Source organism: Procambarus clarkii, chromosome 31, assembly GCF_040958095.1.
Source record: "Procambarus clarkii isolate CNS0578487 chromosome 31, FALCON_Pclarkii_2.0, whole genome shotgun sequence".
NCBI classification, from domain to species: domain Eukaryota; kingdom Metazoa; phylum Arthropoda; class Malacostraca; order Decapoda; family Cambaridae; genus Procambarus; species Procambarus clarkii.
In genome coordinates, this window is record NC_091180.1 from 24,964,610 (window position 1) to 24,989,988 (window position 25,379).

Genomic DNA, 25,379 nt, shown 5'->3' on the forward strand with positions numbered 1-25,379 from the left:
CATTACTGTAATTTACTGGGTCATTATTTTTAGGCAAATGGACAATTTCAGTGCAGAGAACTTTGGTACAAAGAATTCTGATTGTAGATTATTTGCTTTGTTCTAGGCTTTTCCAAATCATCCTTAAAAATTATATGAACATTACATTTTTTTTTAGTTATACATTGTTCATTCCTTTCCACTGATTGACTAACAGGCTTTTCAGTAGAACTTTGAGATCCCTTTGAAATACTGTATATACTATACAGTAATTGTTAAATGATTTACAATTCTTTACACAATTCTTTATATAAAATATGCTGCCATTTCCTACATAATGGTGACATTAATACATATTGTATTGTACTAATCTTTTAAGTTAAAATACAGGTTTGTCCTTAAAACATAAACTAATCTAGTACATATTTCCTTCAAGGCACGAGCTCCCAACTCTCCTGTTTTGATAGTTGGCACTCACTATGACCTTGTGAAAGAAAAGTTTCCACCATCATGGAGCGAAGATCTACAGCAGCTGATTCGTGACAAATTTATCAATGTTATTGACGCTGACAAACTGGGCTTACCACGAGTGTTGGATACCATAGAGGTATAGCATAGACAGCAGCCTCTTTCTTTCCCACTTTTTTTTTTGGTCTCCAAAGTTGTGTTGTTCATTTAGCAAACTCATCAATATTACAATTTGTTGTTTGTTCTTAAGTTTTCCATCTGTCTTAAATCAAATTTTTCAACTGACAATAACATCTACATAAACATTTAAATGTTATACCTTCTGTTACATATATTGATAAACAATATAGTATGTATTTAAATGACAGTAGACATTTAAACCTGGCCTCGAGCCTGGCATAGGGAGTAGAACAATTCTCAGAACCCCATCAAGCAGGTATCGAGCAGACAGGAAAAAAAAATGATAAACCTTGTGAAATTAACCAAAAATGCATGTTTAAGTATTCATTATATGAAAAATACTTTTCTGATCAGTAAATTTGGTTGCTCATTGAGAAAATCAGTAGGAACTACAAGGAGGCTTTGAACCTGCATACTGGGTACTGTCCTGCACATGCCTTAGACCATTACACCATGACATAGTCAAAAGCAATGCAACCCCATAGTCAGAGTGCATGGCAGAAATGTGTGAAACCCTGACTGAGCTTCAGTGGAAACCTCAGGACCTCGTGAAGATTCAATTGAATCCTAGGTTGCATTGCTTTTGACCATATCGTGGTGTAGTGGTCTAAGGCGTGTGTACAGGAACCCAGTGTGCAGGTTCAAATCGTCCTCATGGCTCCTACTGATTTTCTCATTCATACATCGTTTTTAATGTTATTTCTCAGTACATTGGTTTGCATGCTAATGCATGTTCCTCCTAACCTCTGGTCATGATTTGCCTCAATCTGGGTAGATCAGTATTCTGTTAGGTCATACTAGTGCTGGGAGGATACCATAGAATATTCAATCCAGTTCAAAATATAGACTGGAAAGTCCTTTACATAAATTCAAAAGCCTTTCCAGGCACAATTTGGCAACTCAGCTCACCAGGCTGTACCCCTAGATAACTACTTGGCATTTAAAACATTTACTTTTGTGATATTGACACTCAAACGTTAAATAGGGGCTCAAAGTGATAAAAGATACTTTAAAGAGTAGCACTTGTGTGAGTTTCTTAGATGTTATGACAAAAATATGGCATTGTTTTGCATAATAGTTTGCTTGTAGCCGTATAAGAAAGAAAGGGGTTTTGTACATTTTTCACATTACAAAGTCAACTTCCTTTTATTTTTTTTGCAGGTGAGCTGCAAGACTAGACACAACTTAAAACTTCTATGCAACTTGGTATATGATACCGTCTTCAGTCTCAAAACTCCTGGTAATTAAAAGTCAGGTTGTTGTTCGGTGTCTAGAAAGGAGCATATTCCCCATGGTCTGTATGCATGGTTCCCAAAACTATCAAGAGATTAATTTTGTAATGAGAAGATGCATTTTTTACTATCACAGTGTATCTGAATATTTTGCTAAAAAATGTAACATGTTTGTCGTACACCATCAGGAAGCAAAGAACGGTTACTTGAGCAGCGCATCCCTGCCTCCTACCTTGCATTAGAAGATGTGGTTGGTGTTCTAGCTCTGGAACGGCGTGTTCAGGGCCGTGATCCAGTTTTGCCTGCAGACAAGTATCAGGCTCTTGTTACGCAAGAGATGTCTAGCAGAGGCCACCGTCCGTTCAGAGATGTAGCAGAGCTCAATCAGGGCACAACCTTTCTCCATGAGAATGGTGAGTATCTCTGAGGGTAGAAATAGCCTAAGCTACTTTAGCCCTTTGAGATGTATTTTACTATCTCAATAAACTTAATTGAATTTGGTGAGTATCTGACTATAACAATATATATCTCTCTCTATATCTCTATATCTATATCTATCTCTCTTATATCTATATCTCTCCTTTTTCATCCCTTCCTTTCCCCCATTACCTTCATCCTCCCCCTCCCTCTTTTCCCCTTAACCCCACTCCCCTATTCCGTTGGTCCTCCTTCCTTCTTCATTCTTCGCCCCCTTCTCTCAGAAATTGTATGGGCCCCTCTCCTCCCATATACCCCTCTGCTCCACCACCTTCATTCCCTCATTCCCCCACACTTACCCCTCTCCCTCCTTTCCCCTTCCACCCATATTTCCCCTTCTTTATCTCTATCTTTTTCCATCCTACAATATTATTAATAGCACAATTAGAGGAAATGTCACCATGTCTTCATAAAATTTAATGACATTCACACAGGATATAATAGTTTCCCCCCTTTTGGAACCTGTGGCTTATGGGATCATGGCCTTAGTTTGAATAGTAGGAAATTTATGTTAATATGCCTATGATCAATGAATAATGATGTATATTTCTATAAGAACAAAAAATGTTTTGACTTTTTTTTTATATTTAACTGTGTAGCCGGCATGCAGTGCCAAAAATTGTCATGGGATTTCTGAATGTGATCCCTGGCATGCTGTTCCCTTTTGAATTCTGCAGACTCTGACTAACCTGTGTTCATCTCATACCCCAGATCACTCCCTCTGCCAATTTGAGATTGGCAGAGGTTCTCCTAGCGTCTGGTCTCGCAACTTTGAACAGACCGATATTCTATCTAATAGTATAGATATAAAATATAATATAAACTTGGTATTGGAAAGTCATATTGCTGCCATTCCAACAGGTGTTATGCTTCATTATGAAGATGCAACTCTGAAGGACTTGTACTTCCTTGACCCTCAATGGCTGTGTGATATGTTAGCCCATGTGGTCACCATAAGAGAAATCAACCCTTTTGCACGTAATGGTGAGTAAAATGTCTCCAGTAGAGTTCAGTAGGGATTAGTACATTACTAAGACTTATTCGTGATGTACGTAAATGATCTTCCAGATAGGATTTACTTCTTTCCCTCAATGCTTGTGGATGATGCATATGAGGGGGAAAATATTGTGGAAAATTGCAAGAAACTTCAAGATGACACTCTGAAAGAATGGTCTAACAACCCTGTGGGTATAGTATTCAAGAGTAATGGCAATTCATTGCAGAATCGATGTCATCTACATTGATTCAACGATGAATTAACATTGAAAAATATTTAATTTCTAACCAATTTTACTCTTCGATATTGTAATCACTGGGAAGGAGCTACTAGACGACATCAACATCTCTGCAGCAAGTGCAGAGTAATGAAACTTGGTATTGGGGTCTGGATACTAGACACAAAATATTTAAGGAGTGAAGAAACTATTCAAGAATCGGGCACAAAGAAATAACTTGCGGGTTATCACAACAAATGTGTTTCCCAAAGTATATACATTATATGTCAAACATATACTGTATCACAAGTGGCATCCTGTAGGTTGGCCAGCATAAGAAATGTCTTTAGAAATATGAATTAGGAATTGTTTAGGACATTGTACTATTGAATTGTACTATTGAATTGGAATTGTACCATATGTATCAAATAAATTCTAGATTATGTAGCACAGATAACCTCAAGATAACCTCAAGATAACACAGTATGGAATCTTTATCTTGTCAGAAAATCATAAATCATTCACATAAATTGAATCTAGAGAAAATCAGAGGGATGTCAACAGACATACCTCTGATTTTCATACCTAGATCTGAAAGGTATGAGTTAACAGCGAAGATTAATGGAACTAAATAAGATAACCACATGCAATATCCTCAGGGAATTGATAGGGCAGTCAAGGACAAATTATCTGCATAGAAAGAATTTTTCAGTATCAGAGTAGAGATGAAATTGAATGCAATTATAGAGTGAATATAGGCACATTCCATTCCTTTTTTCAAATATATATATATATATATAAGAGAGCTCAGTACACTTGAAAACTGTTTACTGCACTCTGTTTATGTAAAACTACATAAACCAATTAATAAAGGTTAACACTTTCGCGCTTTAGATTAGAGATAACTCGTCGCCATTTTCTCTTACGATTCCGCATAACAGCCTACTTTTCTCGTCCATCGAAAAAATATTTCTATAAATTACATTTTTTAACCGAAATGGATGGGGATACTTTTGTTTTGTAGAGAATTTATTTGCAAATGTTTTGGTACCAGAATGAATATTATATCACATAAACTTCTATGAGTAAAAAAAAAAATACACAAAGTATGTTTGGGGGTGTGGCGAGCGTGTGGCAGTGGGTTCCCTTTAGCCGTTGATATATCCAACACGTGGGAAATATTTGTATGTGTTATGTATATGTCTGTGTAGGGAATTTTACTGCGATCACTGTCATACAAATTATAAAATGTTTCAACAAGTATAAACATGACAAACATCAAACGAACGAAAACAATGCGTTCGTTTCTGCCGCGAACGCATACTGAGCGACGTGGTTCTATATTTGGCGCTTCTCTTACACATGCTTTGTACAAATGTTATACAGTTCATCTTATAGAAAGTTTTATTGCGAACACATTGGTATAAAAAAGAAATACGTACATAGAAAAGTAGGGTCAGGAAACGTATAAACTTTCCAAGCATGATTTCCCCCCTGTGTTTTCGCCAGTGCGCTCGCGGCTAACTACTCTCCACTTCACACACTCTTGCGGGTGGGCAATTACCTATATTAAACATTCATATGCATATGTCCGTGTAGAGAATTTTATTGCGATTCCAATGATACCAAAATTAGCGATGTAGGACAACTGTAGGCTTCGCAACCATTAAGAGAGTGGAAACATTTTGTTGCTGTTTGGCGCTCTCGGCGAGTGATCTGCATAGTTTTTTATTTGGTGTTGATACTCCTTATGCTTGGGCGGCATTTTATAGGTATGCTCTTATAGACAATTTCATTGCGAACACAGTGATACCAAATTTAAATACGTGCGCCTTCAATTATTGTCAGGACAGTCAAAAGAGTGTACACTTTTCGGTCTTACCGCGTAGGCGCGCAAAGTGCCGAAAGCATCTGGGGTATTGTTTTTTTTTTGAGCGCCGAGAGCGCGAAAGTGTTAAGAAGTAGGACTAATGAGCTTAAATTCAACTCCAGTAAGCAAAATTAGGTTAGTACACAAGAATATTTTATTGTTAAGTACTGTAGTTGAAAATATGTTGTACATAAGTTTTCCTTTTGAATTATCATTAAGTAGCTCATTTTCTTTCTCCACTTTTGTTTGTAATTAATATTTACTTGATTCCTTATTGGTATTATTTCTTCTAATTTTTTTTGTCACAGGTTGTTCACTTGTTTTTTGAAAATTAAATGTAAAATATAATGTGACCTTGCATTTATTCTGTACTTATCTGGTATTTCTTTTGTCCTATTTTTTCAGGTATAATGAAACTTGATGATCTTAAACACGTGTTCAAGTCATCAACGTGTGCCCCTGTGGATGCCAAGTCATACATAGTGAATTTACTCAACAAATTTGAGGTGGCTCTCACTTGGGACAACAGAACTTTACTAATTCCTTCTCTACTGCCTTCGGAGGAGCAGCTGCGTAGTGGATTACCCGGAATGGATGTTAGGGTAAAGGTGCTCATTCTTCCAGGGGAAATATATCCATTATTTCTTAGCTGTTGATGGTCTTGCCTTGTCTGTGATTTGACATATTTTCTTTGTGTTTTGTCTGTTTTTTTTGCTAGCAAATTGTTCTTTAGTAAAACTAAATTGTTGCTTAAAAACTTGCAAAAAATTTAGCTGGGGTTTTCTGATTCTAGGCAGATTGGCTGAGCTCCTCCTTCAGTTCATCTAGCTCCCTTGCCAGTGTGCTTTTGTCTTGCATTCAAAACTATGATGATGTTAATGTCTTTTTTTTTTTTTAGTATTTATTTTGGTATAATTTTGAACAAAATTATGAATTGTACAAATTGTGTATAATTACCTAAGTGTAGGTATAGAATGAGAGCTATGTCCGTTGTCCCAGCACTCTTTGCCATATAACGCTATGAAACTACTGACAGTTTTGACCTCCACCACTTTCTCACTTGTTTCCATCTGTCTACTCCTCTGCAAAAGAAATCCTTTTAATATTTTATCTGCCTCTTTGTTCTTGAAGTTCCTGGTTTCAGGAATTCCTCTGCCAATTTAGTCGATTCCTGTTATTATTTTGTAAGAGGTGATCATATCACCTATATTTTCTTCTAACTTCTAGTTTTGGTATATTTAGCTCAAAGCCTATATAGCCTCTCTTCATAACTCTTGTTTTTCGGTTCTGGATTTTGTAGCCATTTTGTAGCATGCCACTGCACCTTGTCCAATATATTGATGTGCTTCTTGAGATATAGGCACCCTACAACTGCTAATTATTTCAATTTTTTCTCACAAAAAGTAATTAAGTTTCTTTAGTAATTCATTATCCACGTAATTAAAAGCGATTCTGAAGTTGGAAAGCAGAGCATGTGGTCCTCATACAATGTGCTTTATGTGTTCCTCTGGTGACAGTCTACTATCCAGAACCACTTCAAGATCTCTTTCTTTATTAGAATTCTTGCAGAGGTTAAGTTCTTTCCACATAATTTGTAGATTGTGTGGTCTGTTTTCTTCTATTTCACATTTCATAACATGGCATTTATTCACATTGAATTCCATTTCCTATGTTTTTTTGTATGGTGATCCAAGCACTTAATTTTTCTAATTCAGTTAAAAGGCATGACAATCTTATAGGTTTCCTATCTTCCCTAGTAGCTTAGCATCATCAGCAAACATGTTCATATAATTCTCTATTGCTTTTGGTAGAATATTTATGTACATGATAAATATTACTGGTGCAAGAACTGAACCCTGTGGTGCTCTGCTAGTAACATTCCTCCAGTCAGATACATTGTGTCTGATTATTGCCCTTATCTGTCTGTCGGTTAGTATATTTTTCATCCATGTCTGAAGTGTGTCTGTCACTCCTCTAGCATGTTCTAGTTTCCAGAACAACCTCTTGTGTAGGACTCTGTGGCTCAATCATAAAAAACTAAGTAGTTTTGTCAAACAGAATCTTTCTGTTAAAAAAAAATACTGTCTGTTATGTCATTACTCTTCAGGTGTTCTATCCATTTGGTTTTAACTATTTTTTTTCTAGTGGTTTGACTACCATGGTGGTTTGATATGGGTCTATAATCAGAGGGTCTTCTCTGCTACCATTTTTGTAGATTGGAACTATATCTGCCTTTTTCTATATAGCTGTTAAGTTTCCTATACTCAAAGATGTTTGGAATTTCAATTGAAGTGGAATGTTCAGCTCAGTTGCACATTCTCTCAGCACCCAAGGTGAAACTCCATTAGGTCCAACTGTTTTATTTCTTCTTAGCCACTTGAGTAATTGTTCCATTTTGCCTTGAGACTCTTCTCAACTATGTACTGTTTGGTGTTCTCTGGAAATGAATGTTGTGTCTGGTTCTCTGAAAACCTCATTTTGCAAAACACACTTTGGAACTGTTCATTTAGTGTTTTGCACATTTTTTGTTCATTTTCTGTGAAACTGTTTCCCCATTTTCAGTGGATTTTATCCTTTACATGCAGCTTGTTTTTAATGAATTTATAGAGAAGGCCTGGATCTGTTTTCCATTTGTTCTCTATCCCTTTCTCAAAGTTCCTTTCTGCTTCTCTCTTCTCAATGCTGTGTATTTGTTTCTTGCTGCTTCTTTGCATTGCTGGTATGTTTGAGAGTTCTTATTCAGTTCCTGCCTAACACCAGTATAACCTAACAAAGACAATTGAAAAGATTTTTCTTTCTGCGTATGTAGTGTCACCGAACCCCGACTATAATGATCCTGTCCAAAAGGGCTTTTAGTGTTCTTGTAAGCAGACCTCAGTGGATATTTTACAGTAGTTTTTTAAATTTATTTCCAATCTTTTTAATTTATTATAATAATAACCAGTACTGAAACTGCTATGAATTACAATACAGTATATTATTATACCTTGGAGGCAAGCAGTTTTGTTAATACATAAAAAAAATATTGGATACTAAAAAATAACAGACGAGTCGCTATTTATGATATTAGTTTACATAGCTTATACTTTCATATTTCTTTTATCTACTAGAAGCAAAATATGTGATTATTTACTTGTTGACTAATACTGTGGTTCATGCCCATCTTTTTCATTACAGCACATTTATTTATACAATTTTTAAACTTTATCAAATTGCTTCTCTTTACTGTACGTTATCATCAAATTTCTGCTTTTATTTCCCCTGGATTTGTTTATAATTGAATGTATTATATGTCCATAGAATGTTAGCTAGATTAGGTGTAAGTTGACTTTGAGTGCATAAAGCAAATGAGGTCGTAAGCACTGTGCCCATTGAATGTTAGGAAGCACATAAAGCTTCCAAATATGGTACTGTATACAACTCATACCATACAATAAGTAAGTGAGCATATCAGCCAAATAGTAGCGTCCAGCATTGACTCTGGGATGAGGAAACTTGGCATGATAGAGGTAGATATATGCTGTAGCCAAGTATTTTAACATATAATTAACTTCAGCTACTTGAATTTTTTTATTGTTTGTGTCATTGTAATAATTAACAAATTAGCTGAAGCAGTGAGTGTTGGTTCATGTGAGTGTATAGCATGTAATATAATAATACAACTATTCTAATATACAGTAACTGAAAACAAATATTCTTAAATATAGTTTATCAAATTTTATTTCGTCATACAGTATGTGTACATTCATACCGTCATGAAATGTTCTTCAGAAAACTTTTAATAAAATTTGTCAAGAAATTTAACCATTTGACAGACGAGAGGCAGTGGTTTGTGAAAAATTAGATAGATATATATACATATATATTTATATATATAATATACATACACACTGTATATACTGTATATATATAAATTATCGATAAACACAAAGTAAAATATTTATGAAATAATTGGCCCTCAGATTCCAGTACGTTCGAGAGGATGGACTGTGAGAAGCAAGAAGTTCTCTAGCACGTCTGGATCTACCATTGTTGGTAATTCTGCCTTCTACGTTGCTAATACTGAGGAGCGTAAGCAACGACCATTATCTGCTCACGGACTTACAACAGAGGCTATAGGTAATGATTTTGGCCAGTTTATACATATTATTTCCACTAGTTATTTTTTAATGGCCACTCAACAGTGCATAACCATATACAGTATGTATAAATATCATTTTTAAGTTCAAAATAAAACTCCACATGTGGTTTTGAATAAAAAGAGATCAAAAGGTATTGGAAAAGCCATAGGGTGGTAGTCCATTCCACATGACGGCTCTATAATAAGCTTAAAAGATAGCATCAAGATAAATTTTTTATACTGTATTTCTTAAATAACAATGTACAGTATAGCAGACTGTGGAAGGCAGTTCATTTTCACTTCATAAACAGGGGTCTGTGTGAGTGTATTCTTCCTCGGCATGTAGTGACCTGGCCATTACTTATTTAGGTTTCGGTTTGCCCCACTTTGCATTATGAAGATAAACACCTTTTCTAGTCTGGCAGGCATCCAGAAGGTGTTTGTTTTTCAGGACTTGTTTACCTCCCAGCTTCAAATGATGTTTCCTATGCTGGTTGATTTGAACTTCGTTGCAGGCCTTCTCTTCTATAATTGCTGGGGATATGGTTTTGGAGCACTTTCTGGAATTTGATGGACTGCTGCTCCTAGCTTTCCACTCCTTTCTTACGTCTTCCTTTTTCATAGGATACAATGTGTCGGGAGCTGTTGGGTGCCCAGGCCTCCTCCCATCTATTGGCATAGGTAATCCAGCTGGGAGCTGGGGCCTTTTGACCTTCCCATGGGAGAGAAAGAGAGTGGGGATGGCTCGAGTGGGCTGCCATGTGCTTCGTGCTTAGGATCAGAGTTCTTTTGTTCAGTTCTTTGTCCTGCTGTCACTCCTTTACCAGCAGGCAGGAAGGCTTGCCTGTTCCTTGGTAGGGGCACAAGGGGTTCATCATGGCCTTTTTGTGCTCTGCTTTCTTGAAGATGTGATGGGGAAATGTGTAGGCATTTTCCCAGGCTTTTGGTGGATTTTCCCTTGCCCTTAATCAGAGTCAAAGAATTTTGTTTGGACATGATTTCCTGTGGAACCCTGTCAATTTTGTTGGCCTCGTATAGCAGTCTTCCCTGTATTGCTGCATCTACCTCCTGGAGGTGTTGGACATGGGAGTGGTTTGTGTGACTTATTTTTTTCTCTGTGGCATAGCTGGGCATTTCCAAGTGGAAAGTGGTTCTCTATATGTTATTGGTCAATATTTACTTCCCATGCCTAATTTTCCCATGAAATTTGGTCCTTGATTTGCTTGGTTTTGACTTTACTTTTTGGCATTTTTCCTTTATTCTCAAGGATGTTTCTTAGCATTTTCCAAATCCTCCAAAGCTTAAGATTTTTCTGAAGTTTAGAGTCATGGCTACAATTGGGTTGAACCTGACTCCTAGGTCCTTCCCCAAGCTAACCTAGGTGATTCTTTGTGAGCTTTGGTTTTGCAGTGTTCAGGTTCTAATCTGTCTTGACATTTGGCTCCTTTAGTTAATAAGCACCATCAATCCCTGACAATCCAAGTGGTTGGGCACCATTCCTTTCCTCTGTCCTATCCCAAATACTTATCCTCATCCCAATCAAGTGCTATATGGTTGTAAAGGCCTAGCATTTTAAACTGATTATTACTTTACCTTACCTGTATTGGCCAGCTAAGAACTAGGCATTAATTGGGCTGGGAAAGTTCAGCCTGTCAGTCATTAGCTTTCTCTGCTCTGTCCTTCATCGTGACTTATTTGGTTCTGGTTCATGTTGGATATCAGAGCTGCCGCCATATCTCTTCCAGAGTTCATATTAGGTTGGCTGATTTCCTGCATTAATCAAGTTAATCACTGATGCTGCCTGTCATGGTTGGGGGTTTGTCTTCAGTTTCCCTCTTGTGGGGCAGGGTCAGTGGTCAATGGCTCTTGTCACTTCAGCTCTCTCCTGGCCCATACACAGGTTATACAACAGTCATCAAAATTAGTGGTGGGTGAAGGTTGGTTGGATTACACCAATGGCAGTCAAAATTACATTTCATGTCTTTATTGGGCATTTTGTGATGCAACTTTCATTGCAATGCATTTGGGAAGCCATGATGATGCAAGAATATACTGGGTAATGAAGAAAGTTCATCAAATATGTGAAAACGTCCACCAACTATCACAAAGTTAATCATGCCTCATGCTTTTTTAAATTTTTTAATTTTTTACATTTTAAATGCTCATTAAATAAATTTTTGGTACTGGTACTGTATTTCCAAATTAGTGGAAAGTGAGGGTTAACTCTTATGTATTTAAATTTATTATGCAGCTTACGAATTTGTCGAAATGGATACAGAAATTAATTTTTATGTGGTGCATATGTAAGAATATGTTTATGATTATTCTTAGAAATACAGTAATAGTAAAACAAATTGATATCCACCAGGGAGCCCTAAGAAAGAAAATGCTGAACCCAGTACAACTCCAACTTTAGAAGCTCCATCTCTCCAAGTAACCCATCGTTCAGCTCCACACGCCGCGATACGAAGACTGCTGCTGATGTCATATTTTCCCTCTGGATTTTGGTCCAGACTAATTACTAGGATATTAGCAGATGACGCAGTTGTTGACATTATTAGGAACTACTTTGTCATGCCTCGAGAGGTAAGTTCGTCAAACTACAGGATCTGAGTGTGCGTTTAGAGTTCCGGACAATATCTGATATCATACATGAAGTGGACACACATTTCTACACTTCAGTTTTTTATTTATATATATTTATTTATTTATTTATAATAAATAAATATAACTATATAAGTAATTTTTTCTGGAGGGGCCAAACTGTGGCACCGTGTAGCTAGCACACATCAGCCTATGGAATCTGTACTAGCATTGAAGTAGACATTCCAGAACAGAGTATGCTGGTAACAATTTAGTGGTGCCTGTAATCCATTTCATTTAGAACTACCCCTAAAGTTCATTCTTAAAGATAGTCACTAAATTAGCTGTGAATCATATCCTGAAGTACCTAGTACAGAGCACCACTTGGTTTCCAAACTTGAGTTATCCGGAAGTTCCAGTTTCCCGACTGGGGTTGGGGAGTAATACTACACGAACAAAGTTCGGGAAGGAAGCGGTCCGTCAAGCGTCACTCCGGCCCCAGGGTGGTGGGTGGATGGGAGATGGTCCAGTTTGCCCACTGACAGCATCTGGCACCTCCACTCTAGAGTGCCTTCTACCCTGTGACTTCACAGATTCACGACCTATTGCTCCTGTTATTTTGATTTGTCACGAAGCTGGAGTGTTCATTTCGTGACTACGTTTTACATATCTGTACAAACAAATAACATCTGTGCACCATGTCGGCTCCAAATGCCTGCATTGCGTCAGTGATGGCTGACTGGTGGGTGGATGGATGGGGGAGCTTAGGTGGGAGGCAGTGAGGGAGGGGTAGGTAGGGTGGGAGGGAGAGATGCTAGGAGGTAGGCAGGAAGGGAGGGAAGTAGTGAGGGAGGATGGGAGAATTAGGAACTCTGGCTGGCTGGCTCTGGCTGGCTGGCTGGCTGGCTCTGGCTGGCTGGCTCTGGCTCTGGCTGGCTGGCTGGCTCTGGCTCTGGCTGGCTGGCTCTGGCTCTGGCTGGCTGGCTCTGGCTCTGGCTGGCTGGCTCTGGCTCTGGCTCTGGCTGGCTGGCTGGCTCTGGCTGGCTGGTTGGCTCTGGGGCTGGCTGGCTCTGGGGGCTGGCTGGCTGGCTGGCTGGCCTGGGCTGGCAAGCCAGGATGGGCTGGGCTGGGCTGGTAGGCCAGGCATGCATGCATCTCTGGCTCATAAGGGGCTGGCATGCATGCATTAAGTGGCTCATAAGAATCTGTGAAATCATTCTTGCATTCTATCCATAATTTTTCTTGGCATGTATTTAATGTTGTCTGTGCTGCTTCCTCCATGCAGCACTATTGTTATCAATAGCATTCATGATATTGTACGACCTCCATCACTCATACTGTAATATCCTTATCAGATTAGTCTACAATCTGCTGCATAGTCTTGTGCAAACATGTAATGTGCCTTAAACTTTTACAACACCTCAAGCCATGGTTGTATCAATGAAGGTTTTTTTTTTTTGGAAGATATACCACCCTGACATGTTCTGACAATGCCAAGAGTATTGAAAGATGATCAGTGAGAAGTGCCAATTATTACAGATCAGAGCAGATAATAACTTGCGTGGTAAGTAAAATAACAATTGCAGCAAGTGTGGAATGAACTAAGCTCTAACTTAGGAGCAGGTTGTGTGAGTGGATAGATATAAACAAAGGTGCTAATAATCTTTGGTTTAGAGAAAACGTTATTATAATGTACTGTATAAGTAACTGAATAATTATAAATTTTGTGCAAATATTCATTGTATAAGTACTCCTTAAGTGAAGTATGCATGTATAATGTTCATTTTAGTATACTCATTCACAGCATACTGTACTTATTGAGCATAGGATATGTACAGTTAGCGTGCATAGCATTATGTAGATTCTGTTTTATACTGCAGTTAAAATAAGTCTTGAATTGTTTTATCCATAGGTTTTGAATGACCGTGGCCTATCGTCAGTCCTGGGTGGTCAAGCAGAATGGGTATGCTGGCAGACTGGTATGGAGCTCCACTATGCCCACACCACACTTTTCCGCATGAGAGAGGTTTTGCCTATACATTCCTATGGTCCATGCCCGCCATCCCATGGATCTCTTACTCCGACTCACGGCATCAACCACCCCTCAACTCAACCCAATCACTTTGTGTACGACTACAAGAGCATGCGCTTCCTTGTCCGTCAAGAAGGTGTTTGGTCAGATGTCGAGGTAAAAAATATACCTTGTTAATTTGAGTACCATTACTGTGCTGTCAGCTGTCTTATATCTGACCTAGTCAGGATCAGTAACAAACAGTTGCCTGGTTGTGGTAATATAATTGTATGCACTATAACTTGTCAAATTTGGCAAAATGAGTTAAGATACTATGCAAAAATAATGTTGGAATTTTGTTCAAGTACTTGGTACCTTATGTTGCTGGAGTAGCACTGAACATTTTTCATTAATAAACACTAATTTCTTTTATTAATGAAATAGCTTAAATGGGTTGATATAGTGGTGATACTCTTATCTATGCAACTAATAAGATACACAAATTGCCACTGGCTCCAGGCATCTAGTGTACTGTTCCTAACCATACTATAATTTTTCAATTAAATTTATGAAGCATTTTTTATTTTCAAAATTTGATAACAAGTCTTGTATATATATTTAATTTTATTCTATATACAGTATTACAAGTAATTACAACAGCATAAATGGGCAGATCCAGAGTAAATATTAGAAACTGAATTGAATACAGTGGACAAAGATTTTATAGATTGTACAGTTTTTTATTCCAACTCATTATTACAGGTCAATAACTCGGCTGTCCTAGAAATATGCCTTCCTAATGAAGCTGTAGTGATTAAACGCCCTGTCCAAGAAAATGATCTGACGAACTCAGCAGCAGATATCTTGGCTTCTGGCATACAGTCTGTCGTGCTGGACCCAGCACCAGAATGTGTTGCAAAGCTCCTCTCCCTTGCTGTTGACCATATTGATACCTTATTAGAAGACTGGTAAGCTTTGGTCACATGCATTGTATAAGGTGCTCATATTAAACTTTTACAATGCTTTGAATCAAATTGTTTATATACAAAATTAAATATAAATAAACTCACATTTCACTTTGGCAGATAAATTTGTAAACATTCGATATATAGTGTTAGTTTGTTTGAAATTAAATAGGAATTAGTTTATCATATGCTGTGGTTCTAAACTGTAAAGGTTTCATGTTTACACCCTGAATTATGGTAGCTATCTTTGCATCTTTTTTTTTAAAGACTAGTATTATATTGTACATTTTTTAGCAAATCTCCCTCAATTGCTTCCATAGCCAGAGCAATGGGTCTGTCCAGGTCATTGCTTGCAAGTTTGGTTGTGGACAACTGAGCCACACTGGAACAAGTAACTTCCCAAACAGTCTTGTCCCATATTATACGAGCCCAGTTGAGAACATGCCTTAATCTATCACTAAGAGAAACTAATACTCATTTTAGTTCTAAAGAACATCAAACCACTGAACGACCCCCTCAAGACCATTTTAACTCGAGAACAATCGGTTAATGCTTTGAAAAAAACATAACTAACAGACCACTCTGTACACCAACTGGCACCATTAGTCAGCACTGTCATACATTGGTTAAATCCGAGGAAGATCTTACACATTGTGTAAGATCTTACTACGTGTACGAAAATCTTACACGTGCATGATTTTCACCCCGGTTAATCTCGATTAACTATTATGGAGCCTTAAATATTGCCTTCTCGCCAGGCTACCAGTCCAGCTTACATGGAATAATTAATAATGAGGAAAAAATCTTGTTGCCCAAGAATAGAGGGAAGGTAATAGATAAAGCTACAGTAATGAATTAACAAAATATATTACATATTGAAAACTATATATATAATCACTACACTCTGGTACTTTACTGAATATCTGCAACGTGGCCGTTAAGATACCCAGTTCCAGTATGCAGGAACAAGTGGGGTAAAGAAACGCAGGCTAGTATCACTGATTACCAAGAAAAATAATAGGCTTTTAGGAATCTATGAAAAAGGGTGGCAGCACTCGAAAGTATTTCACAGTATGTAAATTAATCACCGCACTGCGCACCTGGTTTCAGCAAAAACTTTCTAGTGCAATTGTTAAGATCATATTTTTCTTATTTTTATAAATGTTCAGGTAAAGTTAATGTCAGAATTTTTCAAATTCAGCCATTTTCATTTCAAAACACAAAGAGTGATGAAAACATTAAAATTTAGCCAAATTAAAAAAAATATTACAACTCTCAGAGCGCCTCAAGGCGCAGTGCAGTGGTTAAATATTCACACCTCTGGTAAGAATGACAGCCTTGTGGGGGGAAGGTTATTTCTTCCCTTGTGTGACATGCTGATGAAGAGGTGCATTGCAGTTTTTCATGTTTATATGAAAATTATTTTAATTTCTTATTTTTCACAGCACTATCTTTCTATTAATATAATAGAATAAAATATACCAGTAATTTCTGTAAAATCAAATCAAACCATTCATCTGTATATGCCTATACCTGTTTTCATTTATATAACATTGTGGTTGTTCCAAGATAACACCTCTTTTCGATATTCTTTTCCTACCCTGAACACAACTGTTACATGAATCGTAGGTCTTGTTGGAATGAATTGAAGTTGATAAACTTTGATTCACTGAGTGTCAATTGATAACATGTCTTGCAGTAAAAGGAGTCAAATAATTTGTTATTTAAATTATAATGTTACTTTATAGCAATGGTGATTATTTCTCTTTATTTTAGGTATCCAACTCTTGGCACACGCTTTGTACACACAAGTGAAGGAAAGTTCCTAGTGACACGTCTGGTTCCTTGTCCTGTGTGTCTGGAGTGTCACGGTCAGCATGAAGGACCTGGCAACCATCCTCAAGCCCGACACTTGCCTGACAATTGGGGATCATTTGTAGAGATGAACCCTCTGTACTGCTCTATGACTGCCTCTCAGATCTCTCAGGTGAGAGCTTGCAGTTTTCTGTCAATTTACTTACAGTAAATTTGGAATTTGGTTATTTGGAAGGGTTACTTGTTTATTTTGTACAGTTTTTCTTCGACAAAGCTTCATATTAATGAACATTTTTAATTAACAGCACAGTGTGACCTTACTCAAATGAAATATATAAAGGTAGGAGCTGAGTTAATGCATGGGGAATTTTGTTCAATCTGCCAGGCCCCTGGCAACCCCATAGTATCTTATCTGGGCCGGCCCTCAGTAGCTCCTTGGTGCATTGACTAGTACCACAGGCATCCATGAAACAACCAGGCCTCTGGATTTTCACAGGTCTACCAAACACCAGGATCAGGATCTGGGGTGATTATGAAGGTGAGGGGAGCTTGGGGATCCAAGATAGACTCAAAACTGAGTAAAACTGCCCATAAGATTCATACAAAGCAAAACAAGGGTCACAACCAATACCACTACCAGGTGGCAACTGTAGTCACCCAGGAGTTCAGTCTGCATCATGCCTTCTCATTTGCATACCTAATACCAAACACATCACTGCTACTCTGCAAGGACCACACTGGTTTTTGAGCTAAGTTGGGTTACCATTCCTTAGGGCTTTGTTCCCACAGAGGGGTCATAGCTAGTATTTCTTTTTAATTATGCTTAATGATTGTGTTCGTTTCTTAGTCCTTAGCCTCCTCCTTAGTGAGGCTTTTCCACTCGTGTTGCCGGTGTCTGGGTAGTACTTAGGACTTAGCCCTCATGTCTTACTTGTTGATGGAAGTTAGGTTCACTGGCCACTTATTAAAAAAAAAAAAGTTAGAATCAGTGTGAACATTCATGCTTGGTTATGCATTGTTTGAAGGTGTACATTGTGCATTTATGGGATTCTGCTTGTGTGGCTTGTGACAGTTCTTTTGGTTTAATTCTTTGCCACCTTCATTTATTGGGTTCATTGTGCAGGAGGCTGCTTCATTTACTTGTATCTTGTATTTACAAATATTTATTTACAGACCAGATTGTCAGTTTCCCTTTTTGACTGTTGGTTGCATTGTGATGGCTCCCTCACCCACCTGCCTGCAGGTTTCAGGGATGCTAATTTTTGTTTTCAGACTGATGGATATGCCTGATCACTCTTACTGGGATCATATTTTTTTTAAATTTATTGTTGTACTATATTTTTTGTTGCTGGCTTTCTGCATTTGCGGAGCCACTCTCCTGCTCGATGCCTATTAATCTGCTTGTATCCTCTTAAGCACAGTAACACCACCTTAAGTTTTCAATTGTGGTTGGTGTTGCAAAAGGTAAGTCACTTTTCTTTCATGAAGAGGGTTTTAAGGCTCTGGTGATGCAGACTTGTGCTAAATTTAGACTTTTCCTTGTTGATTTCTCTCTGGGGCAGTTAGTCTAGCATTTACTAGTATTACCACCATGCTGCTGATGCTGCTTCTTAGAAGTGCTCATAAACAGCTTCTGGTTTGGTGCTGCTCCTGTCCTGTGGTATTAGCACTGGAGGATCCCTTAGCCATAGTGGTGATGGTTTCTGAGCCCAGTTTCTCCTCCATGGTTCATCCCATGTGCTTATAGAACACTTTGGAGGTCACTCCTTCAGAAAAATTTGGAGCCTCAGTAACAGGTGTTGCACCTCTCCTCCCTCCTATTCCTTAAATACTTTACTGTGAAGATTTAGGTTCTGTCCCCTGGCAGGGTTGCAAGAAGTTGGGCAGTGGGGTGCCCTTTGAGCAAGGTGCTAAAATCTGTGGGGCTGTTCCTCTATCTCAGCTTGCATTCCACTTCCCTTCTAAGGTATGTTTTTGGGTCCATGGTTGGCATCTGAACTTGCTTCTCCCTCCACAAATTTCAGCAGTACAACCTACACCCCCCAACCCTCATCCACACTTGCATCAATCATATGCCTACACCTTGCCACCACAACCACCCACACTCAATTCTCCCTACTTCTGTATGTCCATACTGTATTTTTATAAGAATATTCAGATTGTATTGTGAAATGTGCCTTGCATTGGGGTCAAAGATTGGCTCTTGATCAGCCTTAAAAAAAATATATATATGTACGATATATATATATGTTCTACTTGATATTGCTTTATAATTTCTTTGTTTTAACATTTTAAGATTTTGTGGTGTTGAGAAACTATATGATATTCTTAGTCAATTTAAAGATAGGACAAGAGGCAGGTCATAAAGAGGGTAGACACTGATAGGTCATGTGTGCTTGAGGAAGTGGCTACTGAGTGTGAACAGCATACAAGTAGTAGTTGGAAATAATGGTACAGTATTTGAGAGAGAGCACTCGAAAGTTATTTGATGTACTGTACTGTATGAGCTCAGTTATCTGAAGCCCTCTGAACCGGATATTTGGAATATCTGGGCAAAATTGCGTCCAGATAATATTCTCGCAAAACTTTGTCATATTTGAACAGAACTCCAAATAACTGGAGATTAGGTTATTTAAATTTTCAAGAACTTAATATTTCCACATCAACTACATATTTTCAGGAACAAGATGAACTACAACAACTTAAGCTGAAGTTTGTTTTAAATTATCTATTTTTTATAGTGTGTATGGAAATTCAAATTGTTAGTTATGGTACCCAAAAATTGGGAATATGATAATTTTTTTATTTCCCTGGTAAGAATTTCTGCTTATCCAGATGTCTGGCTTATCTGGCAAGAAGTCCTTCCCATGTAGTCTAGATAAGTGAGTAAATACTTCCAAGTGACAGCTCATAGGATGTATTTTATTCCTTTATACCTAATTGTATGAGGTAGTGAGACACTACTGTGGATATTTTGCTTGAGTGTGATGGTACTCATTCTCTGTGATGCTTCAGTTTGCTGTGTGGAAAATTTGCTGTATGGTATGGGTGTCTTTTTGAGTATCTTTTAACTTTTCCTATACTCTACTATTTATTCTGGACTGATGCCTGCCCACCCCAGGAAAGTATGAAATGGTGTAATGATGATAATTTATTGTTTTTAATGTATTAATCATTTTGTTGTCATTTTTGGTTTTGTTAATTGTTTTATTTTGGGTGGTGGGAGGGAGGGAAGCACGAATTCTTGCCTAGCAATAAATATTTCCTAATGTAATAATTAACTTTTGCTAGTCCCAGTTTCTGTAAGAAGTACAAGTCTGTTGTTTCTATATAATATATATGGATTACTAATTTGTGATTTTAATGCATGTTTTAACTTTGTGAATCAACTAATCTGTACTAACATATACTTCAGGATCTGACTGCTTCACATAATTCTTCTTTGGAGCGTTCCCTCCTCACTAACAGTATACTGGGAAGTTTGGCTCCATCTCATCAGGTAAATTAAAAAGTTAAAATTTCAGATGTGCATCTTTCTCAATGCTAAATGAAAGTTCTTCTTAGATTATTATTATAATGTTAGAGAGGCTAGGATGGATATATATATATATATATATATATATATATATATATATATATATATATATATATATATATATATATATATATATATATATATATATATGTATATATATATATATATATATATATATATATATATATATATATATATATATATATATAAATTAAATATAATATATATATTTAATTAAATCATATAATTAAATATGACTGAAAAAGTAAGATTAATAATTCTAACACGAATTTTCTCTATCTTTCGTACATTACGCTTCACTGTTGGAGGTAAATCAAAAATCAATTCTCCAAAATTCATTTTTATTTCTAGTCTGACGCGACACGGGCGCGTTTCGTAAAACTTATTACATTTTCAAAGACTTTAGTTCACAAATACACAACTGAATAGAACTTACGTATCTCCGATTTTATATCTACATTTGAGTGAGGTGGAAGGGGTGATGTGGCATTAAAACAAGACAGAACAAAATGTGGTATTAATAGGGTATTAATTTCATCAACACAAGACAGAACAAGAGTATTAATAGGGTATTAATTTCATCAACACAAGACAGAACACGAAACAATGGATATTGAATAGAAGTGTTTGTAGAAAGCCTATTGGTCCATATTTCTTGATGCTTCTATATTGGAGCGGAGTCTTGAGGTGGGTAGAATATAGTTGTGCAATAATTGGCTGTTGATTGCTGGTGTTGACTTCTTGATGTGTAGTGCAATTTAATCCGTTCCTGGAGACGGTTCGTAACCCGAAAATTCGTAAACCGAAGCAAATTTCCCCATAAGAAATAATGGGAAATGAATTAATCAGTTCCTGACTCCCCAAAAATTTAACTAAAAAAAGTAAGTTTTATACCTAATTCACCCAAATCTTCACTGCAAAAGTATGTACAAGTTATTACAGTACTTACCTTTACTGATGACTCTTGTTGGCATATGGAAAATGATGAGGAAGGGGGAGGAGGAGAGGTGTTACTGTTTGGAAGGGGAGTCCCCTTCCATTATAACATCAGGCACTGAGGACTTCTCTGGGGTGCACACTCTGGCATGTTTTGCCTGCATACCACTAGGACCTGCTTCTGGCTCACTGCATGATTTTCTCATTGTTTTTCTTGAAGATTGTTTTTCCCTTCTTTGTAACACTTGTCTGTAGTGAGACATCACATTGTCATTAATAAATCAATGAAACGGCCTGCTAAAGCTTTATCTGGGTGATTCTTTTCAGCAAAACTTTGCAGTTCTTCCCATACTGCACACATTTTCTTAATGAGGAAGGGACATCCTCTGCTGCCTCCTCCTCCTCCCCTGAAGATTTGTTATACTGCCTAGCTAGTTCAGCAACACTGCCAGAACGAGGTTGAAGTTCTCAATTCTTCTTATCAACCTCTTGTGTAGGACTCTGTCAAAAGCCTTTTTTAGGTCCAGATAGACTCAATCAACCCAACTATATCTCTCCTGTAGAATCTCTGTGGCTGTGTCATAAAAATTAAGTAGATTTGTTACACAGGATCTTCCTGTTCGAAAACCATACTGTCTGTCCTTTATTATGTCATTACTCTCCAGGTGTTCTACTCATTTGGTTTTAACAATTTTTTTCTAATGTTTTGACTACCATGCTTGTTTGTGATATATGAGTCTATAATTTAGAGGTTCTTCTCGGCTGCCACTTTTATAGATTGGAGCTATGTTTGATTTTTCCCATATATCTGCTAATACTCTGTTAAGAGAAGAACTAAAAGAATATTTTATAAATGGATAGCATTTGTAACAGCATCTGCTAAGATGCTGTTAAGAGAAAAATTGAAAGAATATTTTGTAAATGGATGAGTAGATGTTGCGCATACACACATAATAGGAAAGGTTTAACGGGAGAATGGTGAAAATTCATTGTGAATTTTATAATAAAAATAAGGAATGTGTGTGTCAGCATTAAGAATGAACTGATATGTAACATATTACTCCCAGCCCTAACAGAGGGATGTAAAACTAAGGTCTGGAAAGTTGTATAGTGCTCAGTAGGAAAAGCAATGGATGCGAGTTCATTGAGAAAAGCAGCTTGTTTATTATAAATATGTGGAATGGATGTCGCAACTAGGAAGAATATGGGTGAAAGGTGGTGAGGGACTAAAATGTGAAGGGGTAGAGTGGAGGTATGTGGTCAGAATTATGGTGTGCTGATCCACCTACACTTGTTTTTGTAGTTTACAATAGCTTTCCTTTGGTACTCCTGAATGCTAAGACAACTTTGTAACATTCAAATCACTGACCTGATTTGTTTCTGGGCAAATTAATATGCTTTGGACTTGTTATATTGCTATGGTTGCATAAGAGGATTTGTGTATATTTGCTGATTCTACAGTATCTTGCCTAGTACAGTACCTAGCTTGTTCTAATTCAATACAGTACTGTGTACTGAGCTGGTGTGGAACAGGGGTTTTGACTGCCTTCCCTGACCCCCATTTGCTACTGGAGTATACCTGGAGTGGGTTCTGAGAGTTCTACTCCTCGAGCCCAGCCTAAGCTACTGCTGTTTGCCTCCCAAATTCCTTCATTGGGGGTGCAAATTCAGTGTCTCCCTTGTGTGTGCGCTCTGTAACTGGGGTTCATCTGTCATTCCTGCTTGGAGAGCTCTTCTTGCCAGTGGGTGCTAGTGCTGTGGAGTCTGGCTAGGTATCTGGCTAGATTAGTATCTGGCTAGATTATCTGGCCTAATTATTATTATTAGATTAAATATCTGGCTAGATTAGTAGAGGGATGGTACACTTCTGTATTAGTATGTATGGTACCTTTTTCCTTGTGACTTTATTTGATATACTATGCTTCCCTTTTCTGGTGTCTTGGGATTTGTGTTCCTTCTTTGCGTGTTGTGTACCATGTTTCGCACAGGTTTGGTTCTCTCTCTCCATTACATGCCGTGTCCTTATCTTCCCTTGCTAGTTGCTAGCTTGGCTTACTGAGTGTGCAAGTACAATTGGTGTTTATGACTCAGAGCTCTTGTATTAATAAACGTGTGCATACTACATGTATGCATTATGTATTTTATTACTGTTTATTTAAAATAAACAAAGGATTTGCACTACCAATGTTAAATGTCTTGCAGAATATTCCTGCAACTATTCAGTTTGGTGGAGTATCATCACCTCAACCAGGAGGAAGGTCCTCTTCATCCTCAACAGCTGCAGGGGGAGGTGGAGGAATTTCTCCTGCTGGAGCTGCAGGTGGAGGAAGTATGTCACCACAGCTTCCAAGACGCAGCTGGGGGTCACGCGAGTCATACACCTCAGATGGTGACAGTGGTGTTGGGGCTGAATCAACCACTTCAAGGTTGGTAAAGATTCTAAAGGTTTTAGAAGTCTTCAGGTTTATTGGGAGACTGTAGGAAATGTTTTTTGTTCTCTCTACTGCTGTTTACCACTGCTAAAATGTTGCAGGAGCATAGAACATGCCTAATATTATTATTGTTTTTCCAAGACCCCTCATATACTCCCATAGCCAGCTCCTTTACAGTCCACCCAGAACTTCCATTATCTGCCAGACTCTTTGAGTCCTTGTATTCCCTTTGAGGCATAATTATTTAAAAGTGGTCCTATCACATCTAGAGAATGTAGACAGTGGTGAGTATTTCAAACCATCCCAAAGTACTTGTTTGTTAAAATAGAAAAGAATGATTCATGACTCACACTCCCTCTGCAAGCTAAAATAAGGTCACAGACTGGCCTCTCAAACTTCCCCTGCAAGCTAAAATAAGGTCACAGACTGGCAGTTATTACTCTGCACACTACTGCTCAGAAGATCAGAGGCTACATGGCCCATCACCAAGTGATGACATCATCACCACCACCATAAGTGTCAAAATATCTGGCAACCATCATGTGATGCACGTCACCCAAGAGGACTTTGGGAACACCAGAGGCAAGAATGAGAGCATCTGAGGTCATGCTCAGAAAGGATCATTTCATTATACTTAGTTCTTTTATTTCCGAGCTAAGGCCCTTCTGATGCTTCCAAACCCAATTTTGCACTTCATGCCAAGCAACATAAGAGGGAAAGGGTAAGGTGCTTATTCAAGCCAAATAGCCAGAAAGCAGGGGCTGTGAGGTTGGAAGACGATTTGAGGCAGATGTCATGAGATATCAACTAGTATTTGCTGCGATTCACTCTGCATTAACACACACATCCAGTTCTTGTAGGGTTGAGTTAGACCTTGTTAACAGCATAGGGGATTTGCCTGCCTTCATTTGAGTCTAAACATTGTACATATGCCTTGTTTGTTTCTCAGTGAGGAGCTCAGGGATTGATGCATGCCTTGTGATACGCTTCTTTCACAGGTTAAATAATTTCCCATTTATTTATTTTTGTTTTGGGGTGGTTGGTGTGATGATCTGTTCACACTGCCATTGGCTAATTTTGGGTTTGTCATCAGATGGGTTGAATGTGTGTTGGTTATTACCCTAGGCATTTTTGGTTTCCATTTTGAGGATTAAGACTCAAATGTAAGCAAGCTGCTTTACTTGCCTGTTTTGTTTTTTTCTGGATTGTAGTATCTTATTGTTGCACACAAACAGCTCCATTCAAAGCTGTAGAAATTGCTGACCTGGAGAGCGTACAAAGATTGTTTACTGCTAGAATCCTTTCGATAAAGCATCTAAATTATTGAAGCTGTCTAAAAGTTTTAAATTTGTATTCCCTAGAGCATAGGCAGGAGAGAGAGAGAGACATACTAATTTACATTTCAAAAATATTAGGAGTGATTCCAAATCTGCACACACAGAAATATCACCATGAGACCAGAAGGCATGAGAGGATGTGCAAAATAGCCCCACTAAAAACCAAAGGTACAATAAGCATGCTGAGAGAGAACTTGACCAACA

At 37.7% G+C, this 25,379-nt stretch overlaps 1 protein-coding gene across 12 annotated transcripts in view; it reads left to right on the forward strand.

Moving 5' to 3' along the window:
* The window catches only part of Lrrk (Leucine-rich repeat kinase), a 111,580-nt gene that overhangs the window by 60,074 nt on the left and 26,127 nt on the right, over window positions 1-25,379 (forward strand). For 6 of the 12 annotated variants that reach the window (XM_069334565.1, XM_069334563.1, XM_069334568.1 and 3 more), the window contains 13 exons: window positions 416-586; window positions 1,789-1,867; window positions 2,048-2,272; window positions 3,198-3,320; window positions 5,826-6,028; window positions 9,383-9,539; window positions 11,909-12,126; window positions 14,036-14,311; window positions 14,897-15,102; window positions 16,876-17,086; window positions 17,411-17,452; window positions 20,330-20,413; window positions 23,609-23,832. In XM_069334565.1, coding sequence (XP_069190666.1) covers window positions 416-586; window positions 1,789-1,867; window positions 2,048-2,272; window positions 3,198-3,320; window positions 5,826-6,028; window positions 9,383-9,539; window positions 11,909-12,126; window positions 14,036-14,311; window positions 14,897-15,102; window positions 16,876-17,086; window positions 17,411-17,452; window positions 20,330-20,413; window positions 23,609-23,832 — 2,219 coding nt within the window. The remainder of the gene's footprint in view (window positions 1-415; window positions 587-1,788; window positions 1,868-2,047; window positions 2,273-3,197; window positions 3,321-5,825; window positions 6,029-9,382; window positions 9,540-11,908; window positions 12,127-14,035; window positions 14,312-14,896; window positions 15,103-16,875; window positions 17,087-17,410; window positions 17,453-20,329; window positions 20,414-23,608; window positions 23,833-25,379) is intronic. The other 6 variants (XM_069334564.1, XM_069334573.1, XM_069334566.1 and 3 more) reach the window with 4 other exon arrangements.